The 16,778-nt window shown below is 43.7% G+C and overlaps 1 protein-coding gene across 1 annotated transcript in view; it reads left to right on the top strand.

Annotated features, from left to right (window-relative positions):
• The window catches only part of SMARCAD1 (SWI/SNF-related, matrix-associated actin-dependent regulator of chromatin, subfamily a, containing DEAD/H box 1), a 3,333,959-nt gene that overhangs the window by 1,559,310 nt on the left and 1,757,871 nt on the right, over nucleotides 1–16,778 (top strand). The window contains exon 11 of the mRNA XM_044061375.1: nucleotides 8,583–8,682. Coding sequence (XP_043917310.1) covers nucleotides 8,583–8,682 — 100 coding nt within the window. The remainder of the gene's footprint in view (nucleotides 1–8,582; nucleotides 8,683–16,778) is intronic.

Below are 16,778 nucleotides of genomic sequence, written 5' to 3'. Positions count from 1 at the left end.
GATCCACCAATTTTTTCTAATCCTTTACTCAAACAATACCTCAGAGGAGCTAAAAACATAAGACCGCCCCGTAGAGCACCTACGCCAACTTGGGACCTCAACCTTGTTTTGGAAAAATTAACTCTACCACTTTTTGAGCCAGCTAACGCAGCAGAAATTAAATACATCTCTTGGAAAACTGCTCTGCTACTGGCAATTACATTAGCATGAAGAGTTTCAGAATTACAGGCACTAATGGCAGTGGAACCTTTCCTCATCTTCCACCAGGACAGGGTGTCTTTAAGAACTAACCGTACGTTTATGCCAAAGGGGGTATCAAGTGTGGCTCTGAACCAAACCATTCACTTGCCAACTTTTTATCCAAAACCACAGATCAAAGGGGAGAAATTGCTACATTCTTTGGACATTCACAGACATTTACGCTTCTACTTGGACAAAACCAAAGCTTTCAGAAAATCTGAGAAATTATTGGTAGCCTACGCTGCAGGAGCACAGGGAAAAGCCATTTCAAAGCAGACTATTTTGAAATGGGTAGGACACTATACGTTTCTGCTATACCCATCATGGGAAAGCTGTACCTAGCAGCATTAGATCTCACTCCACCAGGGCAACAGCCACTTCAACTGCCTACCTCAGAGGAGTACCTACCAAGGATATTTTGGAAGCAACAACATGGAGTTCTGTGCATACCTTCACCAAACATTACCATTTGCCTTTATACTCCAAATCCAGAGCTGGCTTCACCACTGCTGTACTGCAGGGCCTTATAGCCACCCCTAATCCCTTACAGATCCAGCCTCCCTACCTCAGCTTTGGGATTCCACCCAAGTGTAATGACTGCAGCAGTGAAACACTATGAACATAGTACAGTTTTGTACCTACCATAAATGTAGATGTTCAAGTGTTGACACTGCTGCAGTCCAGCTTACCTTCCCTCCTTCCCCTCTTACTTTCTGGTACCTAGGACATCTACCCTTTTTACCTATGGGGAGTAACCTAAAAATGGTTGTTTGCTTTTCTTTTGTGTTTACTTGCAGTTTGAATTGCCTACCTATTTGGGGGCACCTGACATCTGGGGCAAGAAAAACTGAAGAAAATGGCGTCGGCTGCATCTTATATACCCCTGTCACACTGACGTCAGGGAGGAGGTGACAGCAACCGATGCTGGACCAAGACTTTGGAACTCTGGCCGACTGCGGGACCGCCTGACGGCAGGATAACCCAAGTGTAATGACTGCAGCAGTGTCAACACTTGAACATCTACATTTATGGTAGGTACAAAACTGTACTTTGTGTGCACTTACCATAAATGTAGATGTTCGAGTGTATTCACTGTTGCAGTCCAGGTTACCCACCCTTTTTAGGGGGCACCTGACATCTGGGGCAAGAAAAACTAAAGAAAATGGCGTCGGCTGCTTCTTTTAATACCCCTGACGACCTAACGTCAGGGAAGGGGCGACGACAGCCGATGCAGGACCCAAGACTTTGGAATTCAGGCCGACTGAGGGCAACCTGCCAGCAGGATTACCCAAATGTAATGACTGCAACAGTGAATACACTCGAACATCTACATTTATGGTAAGTGTACACAACTGTACTTTCTTCCTTAGCTTCATTGCGACTCTGTAAGGCATTTATTTTAAAAGAACCATATTACTGAACCATCCCTTTAGAGAACCTACTCCATTGTTGGATTTGAACCTAGTCTTACAAGCCCTGACTCAATCACCATTTGAAAAAAAAACACGTTTTTAACAAAACAAAATTATAAAAAAACAGAATCAGAAATTGCTGGTTCAAGGCTTGACTACTTTCTTTATGCTACCACTGGTACCTCTGTCTTTCACCTTCAAAGGCGAAAGGCCATGGTACCAGTGGTTGTATAAAGAAATTAGTAAAGCCTTGAACCAGCAATGTCTACTTCTGTTGTTTATTTCAATCACCATTTGAACCAGCAGCTAAATGTGAACTGTAGTTTCTAACTTGGAGAACAGTATTTTTGGTAGCTATTACATCAGCTAGAAGAGTTTCAGAACTGCAAGCCATATCCTCGAAACCCCGTATTTGATTTTCCATAAAGATAGTGTCTTTACAAACCAACCCATCTTTTCTTCCTAAGGTGATGTCAGGATCCAACATTAATCAATCCATCAACCTTCAGTATTTTTCCCAAATTTCTCCAACAAAAGGGAATACATTTTGCATTTGTTGGTTCACAGGCAATTATGTTTCTATCTGTACAGAACTGACAAATTCTGAAAGTCAGATCAATTTGTCTCTTTTTTCAGAATTGAGATTGGGTAAGCCATTTACTGAAATAACCTTAGCTAATGGGCTAACTGGTTGCATTTCTTTTGTGTATAATAAATTGGGTTTGTCCCTGCGAAAACCTTTGAGAACTCATTAACTAGATCCATGGCAAACTCTTCAGTATTACTATCAAATACTCCATGGATGATATTTGTGCTACAGCCACTTGTTGCTAATCCTCATACTTTTATTGAGCATTACAAAGTTGATCAGGTCTCTAGGGGAAGAGCAGCCTTTGGCTCAACAGTACTCGGGAATATCCTTTCTTAGAGTCCACCCAGGATTCAGGTGACTGGGGACTCTGTCCCCACATGTTAAGGAATTAATGAAAATTGACAACATCAGATAAAGAAGTTACATACTCACCATAATGTTCCATTTGTGTTGCCCATTTTCATTCTTAACTCCCCTCCCTCCACTCTCCTACATTTTGTGGTTTATGACTTCTGGAAGACGGAGGAGTCAACATTCCTCTTTTTGAGTTCCATATAGTGGTTTCTCACATATATATGGTTGTTTTGAAATAAAAAGCAACAAACAAGATCTAAGGCATAAAGAAACTATAGCATTATGGGTAAGGGAGGAGTTTGAGAGTTTGCAGTAGGCCATGAGCTGTAAAAAGTGGCTGAGACGGATCCAAGTCAAAATACTGCGGAAGAATGAAAATGGAAAACACAGATAGAATGTTATGGTGAGTACATAACTTTTTTCCTTCTCAACTTTCTGCCATTACCACTAATCTTTTTCCTTTAAATTGACATATTATTCATTGTCTTGCCCTACTCCAGAAATGAATCTATATAAATATTATCTTATACTAAAAGTACCTCTCTCAGCACCTCTGTCCCTCATTTCTACCGAAACAAATTGGACATCATCTTTTGGTTCTGTTTTTTTTTTTCCTCAACGACTTCTGTACTTTTCGAGTAATGGAACTTGACCCCATTACTCCTTATTTCACTTCTCTTCTTCTTAATAGCCTCCAACTAGTAACCTTGCATTCTGATTAGCTAATAATTCAGTGTTTCAGTTACTGTACCCTGTTAAAAAGTGTCTTGAGACTAGAGCCCTACATTATGACTGGATTTCTGTTAGAATGTCAACTTGTCAAAATGTTGACATTTATAGCATAGAATTTGTATTATTGAAAGACCAGAACGTCAAACTGCAAGATATCCGAATGACAGATCATCGCAAACAGATGGTTATCAACAGTCCTTTTGCCTGACATGGACTCTCACTCTGCTGATGTAAGTAATTTTTCTTGCGTGTTTTTTGCATCACTTCTCAGCTGTCTTGTGCACATATGTTCTGAAGAATGTCACGCTCATCTGTTGCTTATGTATCAGCACGCTGTCTCTTACTTGTATCATGAGGCAGACCTAGGGCACTAGAGGAAGGCATCCAAACTTTGGGGATTTAGGCATATACTGAAGTTCATCATATTGGTCACTGCTGTAGTAGTCTAAACTATATGGGTTATATCCGACATAGGATATAATAGCTGGACAGCTTCCCAAGCTTCAGGGCTCATTTCAGGGTCCCCAACTAATTAGTTATCTCAAGCTAAGCTGACTAAAAAGACAAGTTTGTGCACCAAGCCCTTCAGAACTTTCCTGCCCCCAAAGAAAAGTGCTCTTCTGAAGGCTTTTGAGGTTCATTGGTCAGCTTATGCAGTTGCGTTGTTAGGCAGATAAATTACCTTTAACAAACACTTTCCACATATTATTTTTGTTGCTTAGACTTGCTTTTTTCTTTTGGAAAATGTATTTTAAGTTAGGAATGTGTGTTTCTGTTGATTGCCACTTGAATTTACGGTACTTTTAAATAGGAGTGCACTTTTGTTTGACATTTTAAAAGCTTGTTAAAAAAATCTAAAACTTTTCTTTTTCTGTGACAAAATTATGTAAATTATTTGGGGGGGCTGATACTGTGCATTACAGTGTTTTAAGTGGAAATTACTTTTAGCTACTTTTTAAATTTTTATTGACTTGTGCTGCATAGTTTCTCGGGAAAGAGTCAGTATTTTCTGCTTGACCATAGAACAAACTTCAAGTCCCAAGTTCAGTTGTTCTGCCAGCCACAAAAAGAAGCTGTTAAGCAAACAGCCTTTGCCACCACAACAGGCTAGCAATTTGTCTGTGTGGCAGATGGGTAGTCACTCAGAAGAGCACTTTCTTCAGTGGCAGGAAAGTTCTGAAGGGCTTGGTGCACATACTTGTCTTTTTAGTCAGCTTAGCTGTGGCCAAAGCCGATTCCTCAGATTACTCATAATTTTCTCTGGATCCCTCTGGTGTTGACCATACAACCACTGTCGATTGAGGGTTAGCCATGTCTTCTCTTGCTGTTGGAGTCCCTCAGTGGGCAAGGGAAAGACACGGATGTCGATCTTGGGCGAAGGGGTAGGGAAGGTGCCTCTGCTTAAACAGAATGTTGTACCCATTCCTGGGGAAGTTATTGCTGCCCAATAGTAAATATTTGCCCCAATCTTCCTGTCAAAAAGAACAGAAAACTGAACATCATATCCTGTGCCAGTGTTACAGGACAGAAGTAGATTAAGTCTGGCTCAAGGTCTTGTACAGGCTGTTAATCCTTCTCATCAAGTAGTTTCTGTTAAAAGAAAAGGGGATTGATTCCTCTCTTCTTGAAGAGGTTTAAGAAATTGAATCTGGAAAGGAATGTGATAGGACAGATAACGTTTTTTCTCCTCAGATTTCTGACTTCGACTCAGAGGCGAGCATATTATCTGAGTCTCACTGTCAGAGGTTCTTTTTCTCAGAGGCAACAAAAGTGTATGCTTCTGTAACTTTCATTTTTAGAAATGCTGAATTGTCGAACTCGTATGCTAAATTTATTATGACTAATTGTAAAAGTATGTTGAATGTTTTATCTACAGTTACTTCCTGTGAAGAAAAAAATCTGTTTTGTGTTGTTTAGTTTCTTCAGTGTCTCAGATCACTACTCATTTTTTAAAGCATTTATATGTTGTATGTCTCTGTTCTATTGAGACTGTGTTCTTGGCCCCACTAACATCTCAGCATGCCTCCTAAATAGTCTAAAATATGGCTTATCGAGACCACTGGAGTCACTTTTTAACTATAAACTCAAAATTGACGTTGACACAAGAATGTTGAAGTGTGATAGTCATCCCTCCTTCGTAAGGGAGGATCATCAACATATTCTGGAAACTACAGACCCATTAGTCTGACTAGTCTTAATTTACAAAGCCAAAGAAAGAATTATCATGGAAATGATCAGCTAAGACATAGGACACCTCCAGGCATTGAATCCGTCCCAGTTTGGATTTGTCAGAAGAAGGTTTTGACTACTAAACCTGGTGGACTTCTTTGAAAAGGTCAGCAAGGCAATGTACAAGGGTAAAAGGCTGAGTACTGCCTACCTTGATCTGGCTAAGGCATTTGATACAATATCCCATGCAGATATTTTTAACAAACTTATGAAACTAGGCATGAACTCCTTTAGAATACGCTGTATAGCCAACTGGCTCATGAATAGGACCCAGGAGGTTAAGATTGGTGAGGCCACCTCAACAGAGGCCATTCACCAATGGAGTCCTTCAGGGCACTGTGCTTGGGCCACTCCTCTTTGGCATCTACTTCTCAGAGGTCATAGCCCTTGTTAGAGGCCTCTGGCTGACAAAGTTCATAGATGATTTCAAGTTGGAAGCAGTCATAGAATCCAGCCAAGATGAAAGCCCCCTACAGTAATGTCTAACACAGGTAAAATCACAGCTTAAAACTTGATGCTAAGAAATGCATTGTAGTACCTTTTGGGAAAATAGTCACCCCGAGAAACTACTCAATCAATAAAACACCTCCAAGAGTTGACTTACTGGTTAGGGTTGTGGGAACTCCTCTAGCCTTTAACCAACATGTGTCCAAGGTAGTAAGAAAATTCCTTTTTTCAGCTTATAAGTAAGGGCATGGCATCTAGACCCAGGAGTCATCATACCACTGTACTCTGCCCTTTTCAGACTCATCATAGAATATAAAACCCCCTTCAGCATGTACCCGATCAGACACATGCAGCAACTGGAATGTCTGCAAAGCTTCCTTACAAAAAGAATACAGGGAGTAAACGCAATGTCCAATCAGATTGCCTCAAAGCCCTGTCACTATACTGCATCTCATACAGACTACTGAAAGGTGACGTATGCCTGGCATACAAGACATCCGTGGACTCAGCTCTGATGAGCCTTTTGCATATTCGGAAAACAAACATTAGAAGTGCTAGATCCAAAGACTTGAATTTTGCTTGTGCAAAACCCAGGTATGTTGGAGAGAAAGGTATGTATCTCAGAGAATACCCATTCTCTGAAATTGCTTCACATGGATTGGAAGTCTAAGTCCCTCTCTCACAATATTTAAGCATAACTTGGACTAGTGATCTGGTGCTTATGTCACGTTATGGACAGAGGTAGTCAGTATTTCATGTCAAAGCTGAAAATCGCTCCCAGAAAAAAAATGTCTAAACTTAGAGATCACATTTTGGTTGCATAGCTAGGCTTGTAAAGGCCATAGTGATCGTTAGCCTAGCACACACTTATGAACAAACTCTTTTAGAACTTCTGATCGTTTGTTCATTTCTCATGAAGGTAGAATGAAAGGGCAACCTGTGTCAAATCAGGCAGTTTCCAAATGGTTGTCTCTGAATTACCTTTTGCTATTCTCACCACCACAAAACTGTTCCAGGCAGGGTCAGGGTACACTCTGCCAGGACGTTGGCTTCATCTGTGGCTTGTTGGAAAGGGTTGGACTCAAAAAGTTTTGTAGAAACATCAGTCTGGTCCTCTATGTGTAGTTTTACAAAGCACTATAAACTAGATTCTGTTATCAGGTCTAGGACAGACTTTGCTAGGACCATTATCCAGAGGCTCTTTGGGCCCTTCTTTCTCCTCCCATTTGTTCAAAGCCATAGTAGTCTACCAATATAACTTAAGCTACTGCAGCAGTGATCAGTAATGAGGAACATAGGTACAGTTGTGTAAGTAAACTTAGATGTTTGAATGGTAACTGCTGCAGTAGCCACTCCTTCCCTCCATCCCTCTTGTTTTTTGGTGTCATTTTAATTCGAGTGTGGACATTTCTTTAGCAATCTCCTCTCAAGGCTTAGCCTCCATCTTTCAGTTGGCATGAAAGCTCTGAATGCCTTGGTGCCTAAACCAGTATTTTTAGTCAGCTCATCTTGAGCTGATTTATTGGTTTGGGCTTTTGGAAGGTGCCCTGAAGCTTTGAAAACTGTCCATCTGTTATGTCCTATGCATGATATAACCCATATAGATAAGACTACTGCAGTAGTGATCATCTGAACATTTACTGTTGTGGTAAGTGTACTCACACATCTGTACTTTTTTCAACAGTGTTATTCTGAGCAGCTGAATAGCTACCTCCTTTTTTTTTTTGTCATAAGGAAGCTGGAAGCCTCTTGTAAATGCTGCCCATAGTCATTCCACTGACATTGAAAGTTTCATGCTTCCAGAATGTTTGCTGCATGCAGATGTGTAAGAGAAACTTGGTTTTCCACATTTTAAAAGTGCTTATTCTTTGATCTGAATTTTTCATATTTTTTTTAGCATTTTACTTTATTTTCTTTGCTGTGTATGCCGCGGTGGTACAGAGGTAGCGTTTTTACCTCACAGCAAGAGGTTCTCCCGTTTGATTCTCGGCTTGGCTTGGGAATGCCTTCTGTGCGGAGTCTGCATGTCCTCCGCGCGGTTGAGTAGCATTCGAAAGACATGTGTGCATAAATGGGCATGCCTTCGTTGAAGGTTGGGCATCGAGCTGGCACCTCGGAGTTTCGTCAAAAAATCTACTGCCAATCATTAGCGGACCGGAGTTCTGCTGTGGCGACCCCTTACTGGGAAAAAGCCGAAAGACAAACAACTTTATTTTCTTTGCTCTTACTTTTCATTCCCAAGACAGTGTTTTAACAGGTCAAGAATTTTCAGCCAAATGTTTAATGTGTCCCACCATAGCTTGGATCAGTGCAGTGAATTTCACAATCCTAGATTTTAAAATGTGGTAGTTTTGATAACTTACTTTTGAAATTGCTGGATTCTACAGTGTGTAACATTTCACTACTGTATTAGTGTCAAGCTGAATGATGATTGTCCATGGATGTTATGAAGTCTTGAAACAGATTTATCTTAATTATGTATGTATTTAACTAACATTAACAGAACAGTTGCTGATTTGAGTATGGATTTTTGAAATGAAACACTGATCATCTGCTGTATTGGATAACCTTTTTAGGGATTAGGAAAGACTGTGCAAGCAATATCATTATTGGCGTATCTTTATGAAGAGGGAGATCTTGGACCGCATCTTGTCATTGTCCCTGCATCCACTTTAGGTAATGCTGAAGAATGTGTTAGCAGTATTGTGCACTTGTGACCCACTGATTTATGACTTTTCATTTACAGTTACATAAAGGAAGGTATAAAATGTTTTGTTTTCATCCATTCAAACATATGGTTTGTTGGATCCAACCTCTGCACCGACTTTGAAGCTTATTGGATCCAGGGCTCTGACTCTTCCCCTACCCATAATTCCATCGGCTGTACCTCAAATACCCAGATCTTAATGCCACTCGAATATTTTGGACGTGCTTAGACCTTTCTTCAACAGTAGGTTATTTTTTTACTTATTTTTGTTGCTACTCCTCTCCTTCCGTAACTCTTAATTTAAACATAGTTAGTGTTTCTAAAACTGTATATAGTTTCTGATAGGTTTAGTTTTTGGTTAGTTAATTAATTAGTTTGTTAACATTAGAATTAAGGCCTTAGGCCTCTGTTCTGTATTTTGGAGTACTTCAAGCAAGAGTGTTAGTTACAGTGATAATTACAATTAAATTATTTATTAGGTTCCTGCTCTTTGCTTTTCTTGTTTCTAGGCAGTTGAAATGTCACAGTCAACTGGATTTAAAAATGCTTAGAATATGGGCACAAACTACCACTGCAGGACACACACTAAATATATGTGCAAGTTGTCTCGATGCTGTGCACCTTGATATCAAATGCCAGTCCTGTGCAGCTTTCAGTTCAAGGCCCCTCCAGATCAGAAGGGACAAACTCTATTAAAGGGGCTCTTTCCTGCTCAGACAGAGGCTACCCCTTCACCCTCCTCTCCTTCTAAAAGAGAGAAAAAGTCAAAGGGCCAAGAGAAAGATAAAACAGGAAAAAGATAAGAGAGAAGGAGAGGAGCAAGTCTCCATCTAAGTTATTGAAGAAAAGATCTCTGGAGCAAGCAGCCTCGGTCAGCCCTGACCACAAAATGTCCAGAAGGTCAGATCCTGACACCCACTTGGGCTCAATCACCTTTTTCACACACCAGTTACTCACCAGAACTGGTGCATTCCGGACTTCACTCACCAGTAATACAAGAAAGATGGTGTTCTTGACCACCATCAGAAGCATCATCCACTCTGTCTTCAAGAAGCCTCATAGAACTGGATGTTGACTAGATAATGAGAAAATTCTTTAACACAGATCGAGCTTGGAGTTACACTGGCACCGTCCCCTGGGGAGGTACAGAGTGTTGGCCAACTTACTCCTCCTTTGCAAGAATCCACACTGACCTGACCTTTGGGTTCAGTATTAATGGAACCAGTTGGTGCCAGAACTGCTTGCTGCTTCTCTGACCTTCTCTCACTCTCTCTCGACTGTGATACCTTTGTATCGAGATGAGGCTCCGAGATGAAGCTCTAGTGGGGTCAAAACTAAGATTCTTGGAGTTGTCACTCCTCCTCAGGCTTCAGCCCTTGACAGTTCATGTCTGAGATTGGCTTTGGGGCTGGGGCTCATTGGTGCTGAAGTTTCCCCTCTCTTCAGAACGGAAAGAGTCATCTGTCTGGGTGGCAGCCTCGACCTTTGAGGCTTTTGGAGGGGTTTTGGCAAATATCAAAGAGGAGGTAGCTTTAACCACTTCAGTTCCACCCAAAGGTCATCTGCAGTCTTTTTTGTCTCTTCATCCGGTCAGTCAGGGGCAGTTGGTACTAAGAGTTTTTGAGAAGCTTTGCATCATTAGCTCCCCATCTGATTTCTGAAGCTTCTACTGCTCCCTCGGAAGGTGTCTCCAGAAAACAGACATGCAAGCGGAAGCACCTAGACTCTTCACCAGCATCTTTCACCAAAGATACTGACTTGAAGGACACATTTCCTCCTGTAGTCCCTTCTCTGGACCAGTGATCAAGGAGTCTTGATCCACACTACAGACACTGTTAAGGAACGTTCACTTGGAACAAAAATGGATGCACACAATATTTTCAGATGCAGCTATCTGCACCAAACACAATTTCCCTTAAGAGCACACACACAACACACTCCAGTCCTGGGGCTGGTTTTCCCTCTGTCTCACCAGGCCCCAAATATGACTCCTCAATGACCACAGTTGTAGTGTTGAGTCCTCAGCCGAGTGTTCCAAGCTTTGTGTTCCTGCTCAAAGTAGATGATACACACACTCTTTGAGATTTGATTTTCACACGCATACATCTGGGAAAGGCTGGCACAGATTTTCCAGCTATGGCCCCTCTGCCCAGACTTTAAGGTGGATGCTGCCACCAGAACACACTCCAAAGCCAACTATTCTAAGTCTGTTACAAGGGTACCCAATTATACTGAGTAAAACTAATACAAATGGTAGAATTTGACCAATGCAGCATGGTTTTCAGAAGTGGCCACAGTGTCACCAAATAAATGTAATTACTCTCAAAGGTTAAATATTCTCTAAAAGACCAGCCACAATAAAAAGTTTAAATATATTTAATAATAAATGAAAGAACATGAAAATACTAAATATAAATTTACAGTAAACAACAGAGTTTCAATCACAGGAAATATTAAAAACACAGATTCACACTGATACAGAAACACAGCACTTGGCTAATCTCACTGTATTTTCCTGATTGATGTAAAGAATTACTATTCCCTGGTTACTTACTGAAGCAAGGCAAGATGAAGTGAGTGATCCTTCTTTGTTAGGTTTCAAAAACAGACTGCCCTGAGACCTTTTTCTCTCATCTAATACTAAAACATTATTTCAGTGCTGTGTTACGGAATGACATCACATACATCTGGTCATCTGACTCTGGTTCCCACACTACCCCCCTTACTAGAAATTGAACCAGAATCTGGCATGTATGTGTTACCACAGACACACACGCACAGCTTTAAGATGTGATAAGTTGTCATTCTCGCCTTCATTCTTGCTGGATGGGTTCGGAGCCGATCCTCGGCTCCGACTCGGCCTATACTATAGCTCGAGAGCTATTTTTACCGGCTCGAGGCAGCCCTATAACCCACAATACCATGCGCTAACTCCCCAGATCTCGTTTGCCGCTTCGCTGCGAGGTTGTCTTTTTTTACCGGCTCAGGTCAGTAAGAGATTTATTCTATTTAACTAATTTTTCAGGTAGTTTCTCCAGCTAGTTACCCTTGTTTAGGTCCCTACTAATTGCCTTATTCATACAACCCTTTTTGTAGCCCTTTTTCCCTTCTCTAGTTAATTTTTATCTTTGGGCCTACGGGCTTTACCTTAGTTTCCCCACCCCTTATAGTGTCTGTGTGTGTGGGTTTTAGTCAGTTCCCTTAACTTTCCTAATTTTAAGTTGAGTGTGTGTGGACTGTGTTTACTGTGGTTAGGGCTATGTCCGAAGACACTAAGGTCTCGGGATTCAAGAAGTGTGACTCGTGCTGTCAGAAAATGTCTCTGACAGACGGTCACTTCTTGTGTCCATTGCTTGGGGCCTTTACACCTGCAGGACTCTTGTTCCGTCTGTCACGGGTTTAGTTCAAGAGTCCTGCAGGAGAGACGTAATAAGCTCATCCTAAGGGGCTTGTTAAAGCCTGATGACTCCCCATCCAAATCTGGCTCGGGGAAGTCTTCAAAAACCGCCAAACTCTCAGCTCCAGCTTCTGAGTCGAGGGCTGGCGTTATCGAGATGGCTCCGACATCGGTTCCATCCGGATCCGTGGTGGGTAAAGTGGTATCCGCTCCGAAACCAGCATCGGAGCTGACCCCAGCGCTCTAGATCCCCCATCGATAGACTCCGTCTGATCGGCTCCGAGATTCCCCTCTCCTATCTGAGCGGAGTCATAGGACTCACTCATCTAGGTCATCCAGGCTGTCCGTCCACGACATCGAGAGAGTGGTCAGTAGGCTCATAAAATCTCAGGCACTAGCCCAAATGCTCCAGAGTCCATCTCACCAGACTGTGGCTCCTTCGGTACCGCTATCCATTCCTCCTCTGACTCACCTCTCGAGTTCGGAGCCGGAGTTTGTTGGAACCGTAACCTTACCCACGTCGGAGCCGATACTCCCACCTTCGGGCTCTGGTGTCGTTGACTCCGACCTCTTCATTGGTTCCGTCCGTGGAGAGGTCCGGGTGCCGGGACTCCATTGTCTGCTCCGAGGGGGCGAGTGGCATCGGACCCTTGTCCGACCCCGCTCTCCCTCTCGGAGCTTCGGCTCTGGTTAGTTCGGCCCAAACATCATTCTCGGAGCCTTCTCTGTTGGTGCCGGGGGCGGTTCCGGTCTCTTCGGAGCCGGGACTGCCTTTGGTATCTGATAGGGGGGAGCCTTCGAGGTGATGAGTGTGCTGGACCCAGTGTCCACTCCAAGGTTAAGTTCTGCAGCTCCTCCCTCTACAGTGCCTGTTGCAGTCTCTGGCCACCCTCCTATATCTGACAGCAGAGATCCAAAGCGTAGGTTACCCACCTTGGGTGTCTCCTCCTCTTCCGAGGGCTCCCCTGAAGTTTCAGGGGAACCCCCTAGGAAAAGAAAGTCCAAGAGGAAGCACATAGACTCCCCCCGAGTCTGTCACATCAGACACCGACTTGGATGAGTCGGAGGGTTCCCCCAGATCCCCCTCTGAGGATGTCTCTTTTTCAGACATCCTAGAGATCCTAAAACAGAGGAGAAATTGGTCCACTCTCAACCCTTCCGAGGACGAGTCGGTTTACCTTGACGCTTTTGGATCTCGCTCTTCCACCTCCTGGGTGTCTCCCCCTTTCGACCCACTAATGGAGGTAGTGGCTAGAAAGGCGTGGGCAGCTCCTGATTCAATGGAACCTACCCCTAGGAGGCCTTCTAAATTTATTTCTGCACCAGAGGACAAGTCCTTTTTCACCAAAGGCGTTTCAGTTGATGCTATGGTGGTAGCAGCAGCCACTAAGAAGGAATTGGCTGATCCTTCTCTACCTGTTCATCCTCCTAACAGAGTCCAGGACCATGGACAGGTACGGCAAATGGACATTTGTTTCAGCGACCTTTACTATGCGATCGCTGAACTATTTGTCTTTTCACCCGCCTTCAAAGAGACCTGCTCAAACAGCTGGGAGAAATGGTACAGGATCCTTCTGCTGCGGGGTATCAGGACAAGATAAACTCCCAGCTGGCCACCCTGAACTCCATTGTTAACTCCTCCATGTAGCTTATCTCTTACGCAGCCGATGGAGCGAGTAGGGCCGCTGGCACAGGTGTTGCATTGAGACGTCACGCTTGGATGCGACTCTGTAACTTTGCTGATCCCTTCAAGGCGTCCTTCACCAACACCCCCTTTGATGGTTCAGAATTGTTTGGACCTCAGGTGAAGAATACCCTCACCAGATGCGAGCAAGATGGTAAGACTCTCTCTGCCATGGGAGTCAATTTTTCCACACCTTCTAGACCTTATCCTAAGGGACAGAGGGGTGCAAAGATGTGGTTCCGCAAACCACAGGGAATCACGCCTGCCGCACATGGTGAATTTCCCCCTAGAGGCAGAGGGGGTATAATAACAGATGCCACCCCAGGGGCAGAGGGGGTCCACAGAACCAGGGTTCCAGGAAATCTTTCCCTGACCAGCCCTTTCAGCATCCCTGAGAAGCTGCCCGACTGTCCGCCTTCGGAGGCAGTCGGGGGAAGATTGTCTCTGTACCCGGAAGCCTGGCAATCCCTCTCCCAAGACACATGGGTACAGAAGATCATATCCGAGGGTTACAAAATTCCCTTCACTTCCCCTCCGGTACAACCACCAAGACCCCTACCAGACATACCACCCGCACAAAGGGGTCAGGCTCAGCTAGAAATAAAAAAGCTGTTAACAAAAAGAGTCAAACAGGCAGTCCCAGCAGATCAGCTAGGATCCGGAATCTACTCCAGATTATTTTTGGTACCAAAAAAGACTGGAGACTGGAGATCCATTTTGGACCTCAGCAGATTGAACAACTCTGTACAAAAGACAAAATTTCGGATGGTAACACTGTAGTCCATTCAACCCTTTTTGGGCAGAGACAACTGGATGTGCTTCTTAGACCTCCAGGACGCGTACTATCATATAAAGATACACAGGCGCTCCAGGAGGTTTCTCCGCTTCCGGCTGGGAGCCAGTCATTATCAATTCAGAACCCTGACCTTTGGTCTCACCACAGCCCCCCGGGTGTTCACCAAATGCTTGGCAGTGGTCATGGCTCACCTGAGACAAAAAGGATTCCAGGTGTTTCCATATCTAGACGACTGGCTCATTTCCGCTACCACCAAGCAGCATCTTATAATGGCCAGGGATTACACTATTCAACTTTGCAACAGCCTAGGTATTTCTATAAATTTTGCAAAGTCCTTTGCCTTGTCAATGTATAAACTTTATAGGCGCCGTATTAAACACCACAGAAATGTCTGCAACATTACCACCTCAGAGAGTGTCAGACATAAGGCAGAATCTTCAGTCCCTGTTTCAGCCCAACAGAGTTCAAGTCAAGCTAGTATTGAAAGCGTTAGGCCTCATGGCAGCGGCGATTCTTCTACTTCCATTAGCCCGCTTCCACATGAGGCTTCTTCAGTAGATGCTGTTTTCTCAGTGGTCCTTTCAACAGCTACCAATGACTCACAATATTTTGATAACCCCTTCTTGCAAGAATCATCTCTCCTGGTGGATGGTTTCCCCTCAGCGTTTTCAGGGCAGACCCTTTGCCCCCCCCCAGTTGCCACGGTGACAATGGATGCCTCCCTGATCGGGTGGGGGGGGGGCATTACCAGGGCAGGACGGTCCAGGGCACATGGCAACAATCAGAACGCCACCTGCACATAAATGTCCTGGAGATGAGGGCGGTGCTTTTGACGTTGCAAGCCCTTCAGAGCTCTCTTCCCACAGGGACTATAGCAATTCAAATGGACAATATGTCTGTAGTGTGGTACATAAACAAGCAGGGCAGAACAAAGTCCTTCCCCCTATGTCGAAAAGCACTCAGACTTTGGCAATGGGCGATTTCCTCTCAACGGTTTCTGATAGCAATGCACATCCCCGGGAAGTCCAACGTCATAGCGGACAAATTGAGCAGAACTATCCTCATGCCTCACGAGTGGTCTCTAAATCAAGCGGTAGCAGACAGAATATTTCAGAAGTGGGGCCGGCCTTGCTGCGATCTTTTCGCAACTCCTCAAAACAGCAAGTGCCTCGACTTCTTCACACTCTTTCCTCTACCAGGCCATCCCCCCAGAGATACTCTTGTTCACGATTGGCCCCGGGGTCTTCTATATGTCTTTCCTCCCTTGCCATTGATCCCACAATTAATTCAGAAAGCAACCGCATTGAGATCCAAAATTATCCTCATTGCCCCATTTTGGCCTTGACAAGTATGGTTTCTGTTTCTGCACAGTTAACTACTGGATCAGCCTTGACATCTGGAACCCCTTCCGGATCTGTTGACCCATCTCATGGGCAAGCTGCATCAGTCTCTTCATTCTCTCAACCTCACAGCTTGTTTGCTCCACTTCCAGCCTTAGCCAGGCTTCCCCTTATTTCTCCTCCTGTTCGCAATATCATTTCTCTTCCCATAAGTCCAATACTAGGAAGACGTATGCGAGTAAATGGAAGCGTTTTTCGCATTGGGCACAAACTAAGTCCTTAGATCCTTTCCATGCACCCATTCATAAGGTTCTAGATTTTCTGGCGGAGCTTTTTCTTTCAGGGTCATCGTTGGCCACTATCAGGGTACAATTAGCGGCCATTGCTAATTTTCATGTTGGGCTCTCAGAAGCAAATATTATGTCCCACAAACTTTGTAAAGCCTTCCTCAAGGGCATCTTTTTGCTTAGACCTCCAGTTAAAGATCCACCTCCACAATGGGATTTGAATTTAGTTCTAACCTCATTGATTCTGCCTCCTTTTGAACCTGCAGCTTCTTGCTCCCTCAAGCTTCTTTCTTGGAAAACTCTGTTTTTAGTAGCCATAACATCTGCCAGAAGGGTATTGGAACTTCAGGCTTTGTCTGTCCGTCCCCCTTATTTGGTCTTTCACAAAGACAGGGTAACTCTCAGAACAAACCCTTCCTTCCTACCGAAAGTGTCCTTGGAAACAAATCTAAACCGCTCTATTGACTTGCCTGTCTTCTTCCCAGACTATACCAACAGGGCTGAACAGAAATTACATTCATTAGATGTTCATCGCCAATTATGGTATTATCTAGACTGGAC

Source organism: Protopterus annectens, chromosome 2.part0, assembly GCF_019279795.1.
Source record: "Protopterus annectens isolate FY-2018-M chromosome 2.part0, PAN1.0, whole genome shotgun sequence".
NCBI classification, from domain to species: Eukaryota; Metazoa; Chordata; order Ceratodontiformes; family Protopteridae; genus Protopterus; species Protopterus annectens.
Note: the sequence above shows the minus strand (reverse complement) of the source record. Positions and strands in the feature narration are given on the sequence as shown.